General features: G+C 40.1%; 1 protein-coding gene across 3 annotated transcripts; it reads right to left on the reverse strand.

Annotated features, from left to right (window-relative positions):
* Positions 1 to 419: 419 nt before the first annotated feature.
* PROS1 (protein S) lies at positions 420 to 17,127 on the reverse strand. Of its 3 annotated transcripts, none has more exons than XM_053456913.1 (15): positions 16,789 to 17,127; positions 14,715 to 14,872; positions 13,335 to 13,359; positions 12,634 to 12,723; positions 12,066 to 12,188; positions 11,636 to 11,767; positions 9,385 to 9,510; positions 8,257 to 8,378; positions 5,172 to 5,290; positions 4,772 to 4,961; positions 3,521 to 3,685; positions 3,032 to 3,200; positions 2,770 to 2,915; positions 1,832 to 2,063; positions 420 to 1,047 (listed from the first exon to the last, which is right to left on the reverse strand). In XM_053456913.1, the coding sequence occupies exons 1-15, from the start codon at positions 16,868 to 16,870 to the stop codon at positions 905 to 907; spliced, it is 2,022 nt and encodes a 673-aa protein (XP_053312888.1). In that variant the 5' UTR covers positions 16,871 to 17,127; the 3' UTR covers positions 420 to 904. The 3 variants fall into 3 exon arrangements, with proteins under 3 accessions (XP_053312888.1, XP_053312887.1, XP_053312889.1); XM_053456912.1 differs by having other exon boundaries at positions 2,770 to 2,918; positions 16,789 to 17,125; XM_053456914.1 differs by having other exon boundaries at positions 2,770 to 2,918; positions 14,715 to 14,858; positions 16,789 to 17,124.
* Between the last annotated feature and the right edge of the window lie 318 nt (positions 17,128 to 17,445).

The raw sequence follows: 17,445 nt of genomic DNA on the forward strand, positions 1-17,445 counted from the left end.
CGCCATCCTCTGAGCTGCCGCGCAGGAGAGGCAGACCTCCTGGGACACCGCGTCCCAAACTGCAGGTCTATATGAAGGGAGATTACGCCACACTCATGATGGCCGCGATTCCCGGACACCGGAAGTGACGTCATGACGGTTTGGCGGGAGATTCGAACTTCCCCTGCAGTTTCCTATTTAAACCTCCTCAGTTCTGCCAGACATTGCCTTCTGTTGGTTGTCTATGCCCTGAGCTAGTACCCAGATAGCGTTTCCTATTCTGTTTTCTCGTGTTTGACCCTGGCTTACCTGACTTCGTTGTTTTCCTGAATCCTGACCTCGGCTCCTGGAGTCCTACCTGACTACGGTGTCTCCAAACTACTTGTACGTGACAATACTTTATTTTAATATACTGCTAGCTTTATAACAAAAATATACAGTTTTATTGTTTTTGCATTTTTATTGAAACAGCCAACAACTTTATTTGGACTGTGCAAGATATATGTCTCTAAAGTTGCTTCAGTATATAACAAAAAAGTACATAAAATATTTTCAATGAATACTTTTCAGTTTTCAACTCTTACCCATTTGGCGTCACCATTAAGAAAACTAAATTTTTTTGTCTAATATGTTCTAATATATACAAAGAGTGAAACAAAAACACTAATGAACCCATATCGGCATTTAAACATATACGGCAAAATGTGTTTTCCTTAAATTTATTTTAAAAAGGAATGCAAAATGTAAATGTAAAAAAGTGCTTGTTTCTAAAGCCTAAAATATAAACAGTTTAATGAAGGCACTTGATTTTCACAGACACACATTTCCTGGCACATGTCACTCAAGAGGTTATTCAGTAGTAGTTGCGGCTATTAAAATAAAATCAGGGGCAAAATCTCCCATAACATTAAAAAATACTTTAGAACTATGCAACAAGAGGACATGAATGTGAGCGAATATCATTTTGCTTGGAAACGGCTTCGTCTAAATCCAGCAAAGTATGATTTATGGTCACGTCCATGCAGCCGACAAAGAATGCAGAGATGGGAGTAGCAGGGAGTGGAACGTCTACAGAGAAACAGAGACAATTGTCATTAGATGCACTGCTAGCTTCCATAGCTTGTGTTTCTACTTGATATTTATTAATAAGCATGAGAGCTTTACTCCTTGAATCTAAAGACTGCTTAGTCCGACACGTTACATTGAACTTTACATTCCTTGCTATATTCTCTTGACTGTCATGTCAATGACCAAACATGGGAACTCTCTTGGGTTCCTGGAGATGCCTTGCTTCCCTGGGTCTCTGGGTCAAGTTTATTCTAGCCCAAGTAGGGTCGTGCCCACTTCCTAGAGTCTTTTCCATTCCCCACACGCTAAAGGCTGTCTGAGACTAACTAAGCTCCCTACATGCAGCCAGCCTCGTTCCTTCACAAACCCACTCCTCCAGAAGAGGGAGAGCTCTGGGTAACCTAACCTTGAAAGCTCCCAGGTATGCTGATGATTGCAAAGAAAGTTCCACTGGAACCTTATGTCAGTCCAAACAGTAGTACATTTCATTTGATTGTACAACTTCTTGTACGCTTTCAATTGCATCAGACTACGAACTTGTTTAGGAAAGAACCAGACACTATTGGGCATCGTAAGACGTAGGTCCCTTTGTGTGCCCCACGTAATGTCTAATTTAAGAGAAAAATATCTAAGGTTTGGAAAACCTTCACATTTGTTTTTTTTTATTAAAATAATTTATTTTGTATATTTTTAATCTTCCCCACCGTCAGATGGCAGGGACTGTATAGTTCACCCCTCGTAGTAAGTCTATGCCCTTTAATATAACCATAAATACGTAGATTACCTGGTATTCCTCCTAAATATGTATCAACGTGTCCCTTCATTGCTTGGTCCAAAACAGAAAGGTGTTTATCCAGATCCTCTTTGGGAGAATATGAGATTTCAGTATATGAATCAGCTATAAATTCCAGTTTTGTTTTTGTGACCAGCAAATTAACTTGAAGGTTTTTGGCAGTACAAATTCTTTTTGTTGTCACTCGAGCCAGGGTAATACTATGTATACTGACCACGATATCCTAGAACAGACAAACAAAATGACTTATTAATGAAAGAAAGTAATGAAACGAGAAACATTCTGAACGTATCATCATCATCATCACCATCAGGAGCATACCCAACCTTAAAGATAGTATAAAAGCAAAAAGTATTTAAAGTTTTACAAAACAGTATGCACTTTTCCGCTTACATGCTGTTTTTTTTTTAACCCGCAGCTTATCAAAGTAATGCAAACTTAAAGGGTTGAAGAGATAAGGTGCATACATTATATTCTGTCACTCTGAGCTTCAATTAAAATCAGATATAGGCTAAACTATGTACAATTTGATGGCAGGTAAGAGCTATTTAGCCTTTGTGTCTGCCCTTTTTTTCTTGCTGTAAAGACCCCAAAACAAATTCTGTTCTTCGCCTTGTCTTATATTCAGGATAGGCTTATGTCTATTACATGAAGTTTTAAATAACTTCTATCACCTGTTTTTTCTGTGTTTTATTGACATTTCTTAACAAAAAAACCATGACCGCAGATTAGAAGCATTTGGCCCATGTAGTCTACCAGTTCTTCCTGATGTAAAGACTCAAACCGTTATGAGATCTTGCTCTTGATTCAGGATAACCATATGCTTATCTCATGCATGTTTGAAATCATTATATTATCGCCTAGCACTTTTGCTGGAACCTTGTTCCATGTATCTACCGCCCTGACAACTAGAAGCAATAAACAAGTACCTGTACTATCTCAGATGAGATGTCTTCAATAGCTAAGGCCAGGGGAACAGTCTCACCAGCAACCAGAGCAAACATAACACCAGTTCCTGTCGACGACCGAATGTTCAGGGTAACGTTTACTAACCAGTCAACAGATCCGGTATTATCTGCTGAAACGCAAAATTAACATTATCGGAGATTAACACAACTGGTTTTGCCCAAAGATGGAAGAAGATTATCATCAAGAATACAAGACATAATAACAATAATTGCTTATACTTACTGTAGTTCACGAGAAATTGTGCCAATCCTCCGCCAGGATAATAAGAGCCCTTTTCTACGGACACCAGGCAATGCTTACTCTGTTTTTCCTGGATCACTTCCTTTACGCCCAACGCTCCTTGATTCATCAGGTTCCATCCACGGATACATCCATCTAATCGTGGATTAATCTGGAGCAAGAGAAAACTATGGTGATTATTCTTGGGCTGGGCCTGCCATGTATCAAATTCATCATTAAGACAGCACACCCCACTTTCATCGATTGATTACCCCACAGAAGTTTATTTGCATTCACATCGCTCGGCAGTTGGTGCACTGCTGGTCCTTAAAGTCGAGTTTCTAAACCCTATACCTTGAAGACTTGAATAACCATAGAGCACCACGCCATCAGAGACATCACAGGAGGAACGAGCCCTGCTTATTTAAATTGATATAGAAGCTACAGGGTTAAACAGCCTATACTGGTGAATAAAGCATGCTGTAAAGTTACCGGTTTTATTAGATTTTCCACTTTCCGTGGCAATCCTGCAATATAGACTTTGGTTTCCAAAATTCCATTGATGGGTTTGAAGAGCATTTTGGGGCTGTTGATATTCATAACTGCTTCTTTTGCTATTTTCACACTGATGCTGTTTTCAAACTCTTCCACGGAGATCTAGAATAACAAAGAAAATAAAATCATAAAAATGTATATAGAGATTCTTCAGAACACACTATATGACCGAAAGTATGTGGACATCCCTCCTAACGATTGAGTTTAGGTGTTTCAATCACACCCATTGCCAACGGGTGTATAAAATCCACCAACATTGACATCCATCTCCGTAGACAAACTGCCTCTGGAAGTAATACCAGCACAAGCACTAGGAGCTTCATGAAACGGGCTTCCATGGCCGAGCAGCTACGTGAGCCAAAGATCGTTATGCACAATGCCAAGCAGCGGCTGTAATGGTGTAAAGCAAACCAGTACTGGACTATGGATCAGTGGAAATGTAATCTCTGGAGCGCTGTATTATCCTTCACTATCTGGAAGTCCGATGGATAAATCTGGGATTGGCGGAGGCCAGGAATGCCCACTGGAATGCATAGCGCCTACTGAATAGTTTGGTGGAGGAGGGATAATGGTCTGGGGCTGTCAGGGTTTCGGCCCCTTAGCTTTAATGAAGGTAATGTTAATGCTACGGCGTACCAATACATTTTAGACACTTATACCCTTCCAGCTTTGTGTTTGAGAAAGGCCCTTTCCTGTTCCAGCATGACTCTGGCCCTACGCACAAAGCAAGGTCCATAAATACAAGGTTGGATGAGTTTGGAAGAACTTGACCGGCCGCACAGAGCCCTGACTTCAATTCCACTGAACATCTTTGGGATGAACTGGACCGCAGATTGCGAGGCAGGCCTTCTCACCCCAAAATCAGTGCCTGACCTCATAGATGTTGTTTTGGCTGAATAGGCAAATTTCATATTAATGCCTCATGGTTTTGTAATAGGAAGTCCAACAAGCTCATATAAGTGTGATGGTCAGGTGTCCACATACTGTTGGCCATACAGTATATATTATATGTGTGTAATAAAATGTATTCAGAATAAATTAAAGATTAAAGAAAGATTAAAGAAATCAAGGTGCACGTCAAATGCCAGTAGCTGCTGCAATTTGATTTTCTATGTAGGATTTATAAGTAAAATAATGGTTTATTAATTATTGGTCCTTTATTACAAAAGAGAAAATATAAAATCTTACTATATGCCATTCTCCATTATTAATGGACTTGCCACCAGATGTAACCTTTGTCCATAATTCATTCTTGAATTGTATTTCGATCTTCCCATCTCGAAGAGCTAACAGTAACCAAGACGAGCTATCGGGAGACTCTGCATATAAAATGATTCCCTCTGCATCATATGTCCGGAAGTCAAATTCAGCAGAAAACCTATTATTTAAATTCATTACACACAAAAAAAATTACATATGGTAACTATACAGCAAATATGTATTTAAAAACATGCATACCAAGAAAATATTGAGCGGCAGAGACTTACTAAGCAGTTAAAACTTGGAGAGAATTGCCTATGTATCAAAAGTCTAGAGGCGAACATGGTAATTTTAAGATGAAATGAAGAAAAATGCATTTATTGCTTACCTTGTTACATCTGGGAGTTTAAACCTCAGATATACAACCGGAATACCTGCGAATTGTTCAGCCAAGTATAGCAGCTCATAGTTTGTCTCAAGATTCAGTGGCATACACACAGAGATGATCTTAACGAGAGAAAAGAATGAGTAATGACATAACAAGATGTTTATAACAGCCTTATAAAACTTTATAACACATGATAAATGATATGAATAAACCATAATAAAAACGTAACACCATCCGAGTACAGCTCAGGTTATAAAATACATAGTAACAGCCTCTGAAACAGCTTGTAACAATATCTAAATTCTGAGCCATGACCCCATTCTTTTAAGAAGATCAGTCCCACGATATATATATAAAAAGTGAAATGGCTGACATTTTGTTTTCATCGAAATAAAGTATATTGGCAAAAAAAAAATACTGCATTGATGATTATAGCATTTTTTTGCTAATATTTTTCAACAATGACAATCAACAATGACTGATAAGATTTGTGTTTCCACATCAGGAGAGACAGGGAGACTGGAAGGCCTGATTCATCCACCTAAGACTGAAATAACTGAAAAAAATTTGAATTATTTATTTTTTGATCAATGGTATGTAAATTAAATTAAGCAGATGGAAATAAGGTTATAAACTTTTAGGTGTATAAAAAAATGACCTCAAAAGGAGAAATGTAGGAAAATCTTCTAACTGCAGAATCTCTACTCACCGACGTGGATAAAAATTAGGCACTCTACAATATCTCTCAAGGGCACATTTTATGTCTCCATGCAAAGACGCCAAATAGCCAATTTTTCTTTATTACAGGTTTCATTGAAAACATCCAGCTCGACGTTCATGTAGCTTGTAAGCACTAACAGTGTCATTTTCTTGTATAACCTCATTTTGCAGCTCAATAGCGTGTGTTTGAGTAAAGTATCTGAATAAAGATAATAATATATTTTTGAGAAGCTGACGGGCAGTTAATACAAACTGAAAACTGGGGGCAAACCACTAGATGGCGCTGTTGAACTTCCGAAAACTGGGTTTTCCATCAGCATCTTTTCACATCAGACCAGAAGCCCTCCGGTGACAGGAGGTTCCGCCAGCACCCTGCAGGACCCGTAGGGTTAACCTCCGAGAAATGGGAATGATCTCCTGTCCTGTTGCCTCGGATCGCTATTTTGTTATGATGAGAAAACTAGCCTACGGGCACCATTTAAAATAAACTCAATTATTCCGAGATTGTATCATTAAAAGCAACATGTTTGTTCATATTTGTATTGTCTCGTACGGCTACACAGCTTTATAGGGACTGGGCTGTAATGGCAATACTTTATACACAATTTACAACGCTGTCACGTCAAAGCATGATAAATACACACAAAGAATTGGCATGTCTAAAATGAGATTACACACAACACAATAAAGTAGCCTTATACAATACTATGCCTATGGCCTTTTGTCATAGTATTGTGTGCTAAGTGGGGGCACCAATCAGGGGACGGTTGGCTCGGTTGGGTAGGGGAGCAATTGTTATACAGGCTGTTTTTTTTTTTTACCATTGTATGAAACTTTTGCTGTGCGTTCCACTTGTAATTCCAAACACAGCCACTAGAGCGTCGAGAGCAACAAGGAAGCTAGGTGGCAACTGCATGAGAACTGGATCCTGGATATAAAACTCTTTTGGGGTTGCGGTGAGTTTAAGCTGAAGCATATTCCTGTCTGGTCAATGAAAGTTTATTCAACTTACAAAGTCAACCCAAATGCCCAAACACGTCAAGAAGAATGGTCCGCATACAGAATGTCAGAGGGCTAGCGTGACCTGTAGCCATTGCGGTACTCATCCGAGTTTAAGCACATTCTATAAACAGGTTTTTATGCCTTAGTTTTAATGTTAGTCCCCAAATATTAAAATGTGATTTAACTGACATTTCTGTGTAATACTTAAAACCTATACTTTATCTTCTAAAAGGGACTTTAAACATATCGAGACATTTCATGTTTTTGCCTTTTCAAGTCTGTGCCAGAGAACGTTCCTTACCAGCGGGAGTCTATCACATATAGTGTTAGTTAAGGAGGATTTCTCGCAGTATACAATGTCACCACTGTGCGACACAAAACTAGTATTCAACCAAGGCGGTTGTTGTTAGACTTATTTTTGCAAGCTATACCCCAGGAGCTTTCAGGAGCTTAATCAGAATCCGAGATACTGGCACGTTCCAGCCCCTGTGCCAGGGCTTAGAGGGAATTACACAAAACGCTGTAGCCTGCAGAGAGTGTATTGTTTGCCAAGTCAATCTTGAAATGTGCCAAGGATCTGAAGCATTCTTAACAAAAAAAGGCAGAGCTTGGAGAGAATAAACGGGTAAAAAATAAGAAATCCAAAATAAAACGCATGGGTGTTCTATAAAAGAAAGTAATAATCAAAGCACGGAGATTGCAATGGAAAATTTTGATACGAGGGCGCAAAGGAACAGAGTGCGGAAGAAATAAAAGGAGAATTAAGCAATTTCTGGCACTCGTCACCATCGGTTCTATCGTACTGCACCAAAACATACTGTGATATAAATTAGCCTCGGGCAACAGGCATTCAATGTAAGTTTCACAAATCACTCAATAGAAACAAGAACACATTAGCTATCCCCGCGGTGACCCGCTATAACACTTCTACTAGAAAACAGCACCTGTAACTGAGATTTCTATTGAGATGAATAGTGAGAACGGCTCATAAAGACCTCATGAACTGACAATGGCCGTCAGCTATATGGATAGCTCTCGGTTTCATTACATTGTGGTCAATGACCCCTGGAACGCATTTTAGAAAGTACGTCGTTCATTTTCTTTTTGAGCCAAGACCGTTGGAATAAAATGAATGCTTAGACTACAGTGTTGTTTAAGTGGTTGAAGGTGCTGGTTGGATTGAAGTTGTTAGGAGGAGTAAACCTACGGTTCTCCTGTCTCCTACACTACCCTGTGCAAATAAATGTGGACTTTTGATAGAAGTAGTCCAAAAATCTTCAAATCTGAGCAGTCCAAGGTGCATTTGCCTGCGCTCAGCTGCCTGCTTTAGCAACATTTATATACATACAGATATTCTACTTACTTCACAAGTTCTCTTGTCTTCAGCGAGCTTCAGTTTCTTTCTTCCGTCACAATAACAAGCGTAACTCCCGGGACGGTTAACGCAGACTTGGCTGCACATATCCTCAACACATTCATCTATATCTGTAACAAAAACATAACATATAACATAACATGACATACATATTTATATGTCAAAAACATTTTATCGGGCGTGCCTGGTCTGAGTATGTGATGCCGCCGCTCCCCAAAAGGTGAGATGCAGATCCCAGGTCCCATCATAACTGCTTCTAAACAGTGATCATCTCCTAGGCTATGTATTTCTTTCTTTTTGCGCTTATCCAAATTATTGGAGTCTGACTAGTTTAATGTTTTAGTTTATTTTTGGGAATGCTCACTGAGCACACGAATAAATGTTTTTGGTTAAAACAAAAACTGTTTATACTTCAGAACAAGCCCTATGTACTTTGTCTTGTTATCATACTGATAGTAATAGAATGGCCCAGTCCTAATCACCCAGAGAGACTCTCTGACTCATAAAAGTCTATAGAACAAGTTACTTTAGGACTAAAGGACTTCATTAGCATGGCCATAAAGAACCAGCTCAGTGTGGTAAATGAACAGGGAAATATCAAATGACAACAACAATGGTGGCAGATAAAAGGAGTTTATATATGTTTCATCTGTTCTAAACTGTATTACTGTACACAACACCGCATTTAATGTATTTAAAATATTTATTTTTCCATGGGACCTCCTTTTTAAAAATTTGGATGAGGATACAACAAAAAGCCAAGCCAAACCATATCGTAACTTTTATTCCAGTAATTTGTCATCATAGTATCACTTTTATGTTTGCAGTTTAAAGCATTCAAGCATTGCTTTCGTTGCATAAAATAAGTCTAGACTCAATTGTATATAAAAATACTACATGGGGAAAAAAGATCACTAATTGCAAACATAACACGGCAAAATAAAATGCAATAAAACCTTATCGTCGCTTGCTTTCTGTCGCCCTCAGTAAAGACACAAGGTCATCTTTAAAGGGACAACCCAGACTAAAGTTTAGTAGAAATGCTGCATATTAAGAAACTTTTGCCTTCTAATTTAAGGATATATACGGATATATAAGGATATATAATATACATACCTTCACAAGCCTTGGAGGATGAATTATATCGGTAGCCATTGTCACACTCACATTCATACTTCCCCGGGGTGTTTCTACACTGTGCGCTCCCGCAGATGTTTGGATTGAATTCACATTCATTTCTGTCTATTAAATATAAAGAAAAACGTCTTTTAGGTACGAAAGGAAAATATGGCAAAGCCATAAACAAAAGAGGAGACACGAGCAGTAACAGAGAATGGGAGCGGCGTGTCGAAAAGTTAAATTATGCCTGGAAAGTCGAAACGAGACAAGAAGAAGGAATATACAGCTGGGCACACACATATATTCTGATCCCGGGGATGATCGCTGTTGGGAGCCAAGGGATGAAAGTAATTGCTACAAGATTTATATCACCGATGGTAGCGCTACCCTTGGTAGGTTGTTAGACGGTTTGTATCAATAGATTATTGTGATGTACAGCAGGATCTTCTTGGCTGCTTGGAAAGACTTTAGGGAGTTCAATGAAAGAAGAAATTGCTACTTAATCACTTAGGATCAGGATTCTGTACGGGGCGGAATTGGTTTCTAGACACAGTTTCTTTTTTAACGCAGCTCGGAGCACAGTGAAATATGACCTCGCTAATGGCAGTGGAGATAAAACTATTCGCGTTCATTGGAAACCATGTTTCTGTGGTGTATTATACTTAAGAGATACAGGGACACAGGGCCGGAATGGCCATCTGGCAACCGGTGGGCTGCTAGCCGGTGTCGCCATGTACTGCAGGGTGCGACTGGATATACAGGGCAGAGCTGTGTGAGCGGAAAAAAGTAGCGTGCAGCCGCGTATATACAGCTATCGCGCTATGATGTCATCAGGCAGCCGCCACCTTAAAGTGCCAGCGCTGCCTCGTCATCCCAAGTCTGGCCCTGCAGGAACACGTATGGGTGAAAAACTACAACCTTGCATATTTATTAAACTTAGTGTGTCAAACTAGGGTTGCCACCTGGCCGGTATTTCACCGGCACGGCCGGTATTTAGAGCACCCTGCAGGTATCGGTATCACTCTGTCACACTCACTCTCATTCACAGGCACACCACCACAGACACACTGTCACCCTCATATATACATAATTTCCCCCCAGACACACAAAACACAGCCTCACAATAAACACAACACATCAGTAAAACAAACAGTCCCCCATAAACATAATACACTTATATCACTTCCTGTGATGTCACGCATATATAATTAACTATGCAAATCAGTGCAGAGCTGAGGTGAGCAGCCGAAGTAAACACTTCAAATCTTTGACTTCAGTATGTATTATAAAGGGTTAAACCCGCCTGTTATTACAATAATAACTCCAACCTGCATTCCTCCCCCACCGTGATCTCCCGGCCACTGACTTCTCCACGTTAAACCCGCTACAACGGAATCATCCTCACCCAAGCAGCCCCTCACCGTCTGTCGTGACCCCCTAATAGAGTGTAAGCCCACGGCAGCAGGGCCCTCTTCTCCTCCCGTGCCTGTATGTAATAACGTGTCTAATTGTGTATTGTCAATGTTAATGTTATCGGTAATTCTGTATCATTCTTGTAATAGTGATACAGAATATGGTGCTCTATAAATAAAATGTGTTGCGATCTTTTTCCAGCGACAAGTTGCAGTTTCAGCTCCCTGAGCCGGCCGTGTATAACGCAAAGCTACCGAGAGACGACTCTCAAGGCTCCTCCGTAAATTAACTTATGCATTTACATATACTTTACATTAGGATAAATCCTGGCTCCTATCTTGTGGGACATTCACTGGGGTTATTTACTAAAGCCAGTGTTTACACAAGAGTTGCAGCTTCAATTCCCTGACTATGTACTGCGTAGGGATAACCCAGGCAGCAGTTTTTATGCACCAAATCAAGAGCAGTAACATAAGGAAGTTTTACTTTATAGAGAGGGTGGTAGATAAGTGGAACAGTCTCCCATTAGGAGTGGTAGAGGCTAATACAGGGAGGAAATGTAAACATGCATGGGGTAGACATAACGCTATCCTGAAGAGACCAAGGACTGAGCCTCTACGTCGGGAAAAATGAGTTATAAACAGCGTATGCATATGTGTATAAATAGATATATTTTACAGGCTGGTTGAGATTAATTGGATAAGTGAAGTCAATATTTCCTGTGCCTCTTCTTTTTCGATTACAGAAATGTCTGTAAATACCAGTTTTTATGCTCTGCTTCCATGATTAACAAGCGAGCGGCACAAGTAAAGATGTATAACAGTGTAATCATTACCATTGCAGGTCAGTTTGTTAGCAAGCAAGTAATAACCATCTTCACAAGCACATCGATAGCTTCCATGCAAATTCACACATCGCTGGCTGCATCCGCCGTTCACGTTATCCGGATCATCACATTCATTGATGTCTAGAAGAATATAAAATTAACGGAAAAAAAGGAAATTATCATAATTGAAACATATTATTATATCAGAAAAAAATTCCATACATAATTAAAACGCTTTTAATTTAGAAAAAAAACACCTTTATTCTACAATCGACAGCTAGCTACCCATTGGTAATGTCTAATATCATACAATCATGAATGTATATAAAAAAGTTTAAGTGTATTTTTGGTTTAATATGTTGGCTTTAGGTTCTATGGACTAAATACCTGGAGTTTTGTTCAGCTTTCAGCCGCCAACCGATTCATTGTAAACCCTTACCTATGTCGCAAAGTTCACCAGACCATCCCGGTTTACAGATGCATTTGAATGTGCCCTTCTCGTCTACGCATTCTTGGTATCCGTCTTTATTACACGGGAGTGGACTGCACTGATCTGGCAGGGCTGTATGAATAAAAACAACAAAGAAATGTATCTCTATTTTTCTGAAATTCTGGAAATATGGATAGATGGTTAGTTGGTGGCTGACTGGTTGGGAAAATAGAAGGACCAACGGGAACATAATCAGAATTACAACTATCCAATGAAAGACTACTTTTTTTTTTGTTTTTTTTATTTGTATTTCATTTTGGGTAGACTCCCAAAAATTAGATTAATAATCTAAAATAATAGAGTTGTAATATTGAGAAAGCCCAAACTCTTTAGGTAATGATCTCCATCCCAAAGATTAAGTTGGAACTCATTCAATTTATCATTCCACTAGATATTCACAAGAATAATTTGTTCTTCTGATAAAACACAAGTATGAAGCTTCCCTTCACAAACTAAAGGAAAAGGCCACTAGGAATATCTCTGAGTTATTTATTTGTATAAAAGAACGCATACAAACCATTAATGCAACTCCTCAGATCAGCAGGGCCATCAAAATTCAAATAGCTAAGTTTGCCAGACATCCCAGTGCGATGCGCACCAAGGCACGCTGCAAAGAAAGGAGATTTTCAATGGGGAGGGAAATATCATTCTTTTGCATACGAAATAGTGTTTTAAACAGTAAAGAAGTCAAGATTCGAAGAAGCATGGACTTTATTTCCATTATGCCAACAATCTTAATTTATCTGCAGGCCCAGAAGCTGCCATTGTAGGTAGTCATGTGATATTTAGGTGCCCCCCCCACTCATTCTGCTTTACGACAGAATGTAAAAATATCATTAGTGTTCAAAGGTTTTTCCAGTAGATAATTATAGGATATAGCAAAATATGCCTATTTTAAAAACATATATGATATGTATGGAATAAACTCAATATTAGGCATCTAGTTATATCAAGATAATCACTGCGTTATATTCCAAATTTCTCAATACAAACCAAATGCTATTTATTTTTATACGCTAGAGAGATTTATTTGCAGAATTGGAATACAGAAAGGCAAAAGCAAGATATTGTACTCTATTCTTCATATGACAGATTAGATCTTATTTTAACTTCTCATTTTCATGCTAAAATAGAGCAATGCATAAATAGTGCTAGAAAATTATAGAGAAAAAAAGAAAATTATTATTTACAACCCTCAGGACTTGATGGACAACTTACCTAAGTACCTTGGGTAAAAATATTCCTAGGAAAAAAAGGAATAAAATTCATACTATAATTCCACATTATCATGTTTTGCCTATTACATCACAGCTTCACTAAAAAAGCCACCCATTTTTTAAACTCTCAAGCAATTTGCTAAAATAAGATTGACATGGTTATGTCCATCTAGATTCTCAAGGTTTAACACATATTCTAAAGGGTTTGTCCACTAAACCAGGTGTTTGCAGGTGACCTTTGGGGAGGAGAAACATTTCAGCTCATCAATGTAAACATGCCTTGAGGAGGACCAACCTGCTTCTTGAAAGAGAAGCTCACCATGGTTGCACCACCATAGTACATAATTAAACTTAAGCAAAATTATGTTACTCAATTGACTACAGCGAAGGACAGACTGGAGATGATAAGGCGGCCCTGGCATGGCCTGGATAAACATGGATGCACGTTTTGTTTTTATAATCGCTGATATCCGGCCAGAGGACACAGACTGCAGCACCCAATCTGCTGCTGGGCCGACTCTATCAATATATACAGGCTTACTGTTCCACCAGGCATCTGCCCGGTATCCCAGATGGCCACTAGGTTCCTGACAACAACTCATCTTCAAACAGCTTGGTTTAGTGAATAAACCCAGTTAGTTTTAAATGGATTCTCATGGTCGCACAGTCTGCAAATTACTATAGGAAGTCCCTGACTTTGTATAACTCGGCGACATGTTTTGTTATACAGTACACTGTACCTTATGTTACCAGTAAACTTGTGCATTCGGATTCTGCCAACCGCTCCTGTGTCTGTCTCCTTTTCTGCAGTTCGGCTAATTCTCTTGCCTCTTCCTTTTCTTCTGTCTTGCATCTTCTTTCTCTGTCTGCTTCTCCGCTCTGTTGTCCAGGCTTCCCCAGAACACTTCTGCAAAACCACCAGGACAGTCTTTCCCCATTCCTTTAATTTTTGTTGCAGAAGTGCTCTGAGGAAGCCTGGACAACTGAGCCGACATTAGGGAGAAGCAGATGAAGAGCGAAGACAGAAGAACGAGAAGAGGCAAGACAAGTAGGGGAGCTGCGGAAAAGGAGACAGGGACACAGAAGCAGTGGGCAGAAAAGGTAGAGAGACATTGAGATTGTTAGTGAGAGTGAGTGATCCGGATCTACATATATAGGAGCTACGTAAGTCGGGGTCCATTTGTATTTGGGGGCTGAGGGCATATTGCAGCCACTTGTTTATTCTATGTGTGTTCTGTATTTCTTTTTTGCCTAATAATAAGACACATGCCTTCTCTGGACTAAAAATGTACTTCATGGCTGGCCCTATGGTTTATTGCACCCTACATGGCCTACGTCTCCAGGCAATATTTTGCAAGGAACATATACTTCATATACTTACTGTTTCGGGAACATTTTCGAATATTTCCCGGGCCTCTTCTTTATTGCACAGTTCCTCAACACATTCTCTTTCAAGGTTCCCTGCTTTACTTTCTTCAAAAAACGAATTTGCTCGACGCTTCCTCATGAGGAATTTGGACGCATGCTGTTGAGACAAAACTTTATAAACAAAAACATTGTAATTTGGGAAATGCTTTATAGAAATCATTTTATTCATTTATCTCAGTTTTTATTTTTGCAGAATATGGCCAATATAAATTCCTAGAATGGGTTGAAGACTCCTTTGACTTGGTCCAAAAGATCAGTCGAAAGTCAAAAGACCCTTGGAGTAGATGAACAAAGAAAATATGGTTCTAATCAGGTCCAAAGTGGCCATCTGGCACACCAGGCAAATACATAGCGTGCAGCCCCGCATGTCCAGCCTTCAGCCGGCAGGTGGCCTTAAAGTGCCAGGGCAGCCTTATCATCACCAATCCGACCCTGGTTCTTACATCATTATTTTATCTGTTTGATATTACTAAAGTCCCTCATTCTTACACCTAGATTTTAGAATAGGTTCAAACTGTAACAAGGAAAAATAGGCAGTGCATTATAATTATAAGAAAAATAAATCAAACAATGATGAGCTCAGGCCATTGAGGGCTTTTGGAGCAACTTCTACATTCCTGAAAATGTGGACCTCTGCAATTTCCTTGTCTAGCTTCCAGGAAGGAATGAAGCACAGAGGCCTTCAATAGACTATGCATCGTCAACACATGGTCTGAATAATGATTATTGCAAAATGGCCTAATATTCATGGGTTTGGCATCTGCAATGGTTAACAGTGGAATAACTGAGAGGGTGGTAGATAAATGGAACAGCCTCCTATCAGAAGTGGTAGACACTAATATTGTGAGGATATTTAAACATGTATGGGACAGGCATAAAACTATCCTGAATCAAGACAAATTAAGGTTGATTCAAGGTCTGAATCAATACATAAGAACAAATGGGCAGACTAGATGGGCCGATTCGTTCTTTATCTGTCGTTAGATCCTATTTTTTAGTCTAAAAGGCAGAGGAAGAAGCTTGTTTTATTTACAAAAGAAAATATTTAACAATGAACCTGGCGAGTTATAACATTGCACAACCTTTACTGAAACTAAAAACGTGAACATGTTGGAAAACAAATTTTGCCAACCAGTTAAACGCCATTCAAGAAAATCTTCAGCGATCAAACTGAATAAATAAAATAAAATGCAGTTACATAGAATTTGGCGGCAGATAAGAACCATTCGGCGCATCTAGTTTGCCCAGTTAGATAACACGGGTTATTCTTATTTAACGGATGCATAATTGGGATAGACAATCATAGGATGTGTTATAAAAGAAGAGTAACTTGATAGTTCTGTGTATTGTATATTTCAGCAAAGGCAATTATAGAGCAACAAGGCCCATGCTTCTCCCACTGCCCCGGCCCCATGCTAGTTCCACCATCCTGTCCCAGACTCACAATGGGACCGTGAGACCCCAAATTTTGGAAAGGGGTCACTGGGGTGACTGATTACCAAAGAGGAGGGATGAGAGCGATGAGGGGGTAGGGCCCTGCTTGTCTGGGCCCCATACCCAAGTACTGGTTGTACCCCCCCTGATGGTAGCTGTAGAACTATAGAGTTGGGTCCCCAGTCTCCTGTGTATAAACAGATCAGGCATCTGACAGATTGAATACATTGCAGCATGTGACAGCATGGGGGGGACAACAGGAGAAGAACAATAAGAGGGCAGACTGAGCTCCTGATCACAGGGACTCTGTACAGGCCACAAGTTAAGCTACATGATACACAGCCCTGTGTGGATTAAATGCCTGTCACACTCTCATGCTCTCATCACACTAATCCACTGGTAATCTCAGATCTCTGCTGCCCCACTGCCAATCCCACAAACTACCCCCTTCCTGGATCCTATCGCTGAGCGCAGACATTGAGAAGATACAATGTATCGCTTCACGAATCTAAAGTATCAAGATGGGAACACCGAGGAAGAGGAAAGTGGGGTAACCCTTCATGTGCCAGAGGCATGAGCTCTACAGGACTTACATGTGCGATCCTCGCAGAAGATGTCCTGATGGAGGACAAACGAAGCCAGCAGACAAGCCCAAATCCTGCACAGTAGGGCCATGCTGTTATACGGTGCGCTTGGTACCGGGATCCCCCCAACCAGCCCTGGCCTGTTCACTGATCACTGAAGCTGGGTGTGAGCTGAGCTCAGCCTCGCCTCCAGTGCAGTGGGGCTGGGGGGGAGCTGTGGCAGGGGAGGCTGGAGGGAGGCCCAATGATCCCAGGGCATTTCCAGGAAACATCCCTCCCCTGTAAACTAACATGAGCTGTACATAAACAAAGCTCCGTGGGGGTCAGGTATCCACAGAGATCACTGGTGGGGGGATTATTGCAAAACGTAGTGTTTACATTGTCCAGACCTGTGATAGGGGGGCAGAAGTGGCTTTCATCACCGAGGTCAGTCTCTGGAGGAGAATCAAATGTTTGCAGTACTTTAGAACTGCTGGGAAGGTGAGGGTAACATCAGGCTGCAGATCTGCCTCCTTTCTTCTATTTTTCTAACTGAATATCCTCCAAAAGAACTAAAGAATGTCTGTTTTTAACCCTTAAGGATAAAATCTTGCTTTGATTTTCTTTCAGCATTCTCGCCACCTCTTTGTTGAATCCTACTATACCCTCTGTCTATATCTCCATCTA

This window comes from Spea bombifrons, chromosome 2 (assembly GCF_027358695.1).
Source record: "Spea bombifrons isolate aSpeBom1 chromosome 2, aSpeBom1.2.pri, whole genome shotgun sequence".
In the NCBI taxonomy this organism is placed as follows: Eukaryota; Metazoa; Chordata; class Amphibia; order Anura; family Pelobatidae; genus Spea; species Spea bombifrons.

Bases quoted from the DNA above. Each gene is read 5' to 3' on its own strand.
- PROS1 (XM_053456912.1), bottom strand. From the start codon at position 16,870: ATGGCCCTACTGTGCAGGATTTGGGCTTGTCTGCTGGCTTCGTTTGTC. The intron at 5,291-8,256 runs GTAAGTAGAATA...TCTCTCGTTAAG, and splicing joins AAGACAAGAGAACTTGTGAA to ATCATCTCTGTGTGTATGCC. The intron at 3,201-3,520 runs GTAACTTTACAG...CTCTTGCTCCAG, and splicing joins TGGAAAATCTAATAAAACCG to ATTAATCCACGATTAGATGG.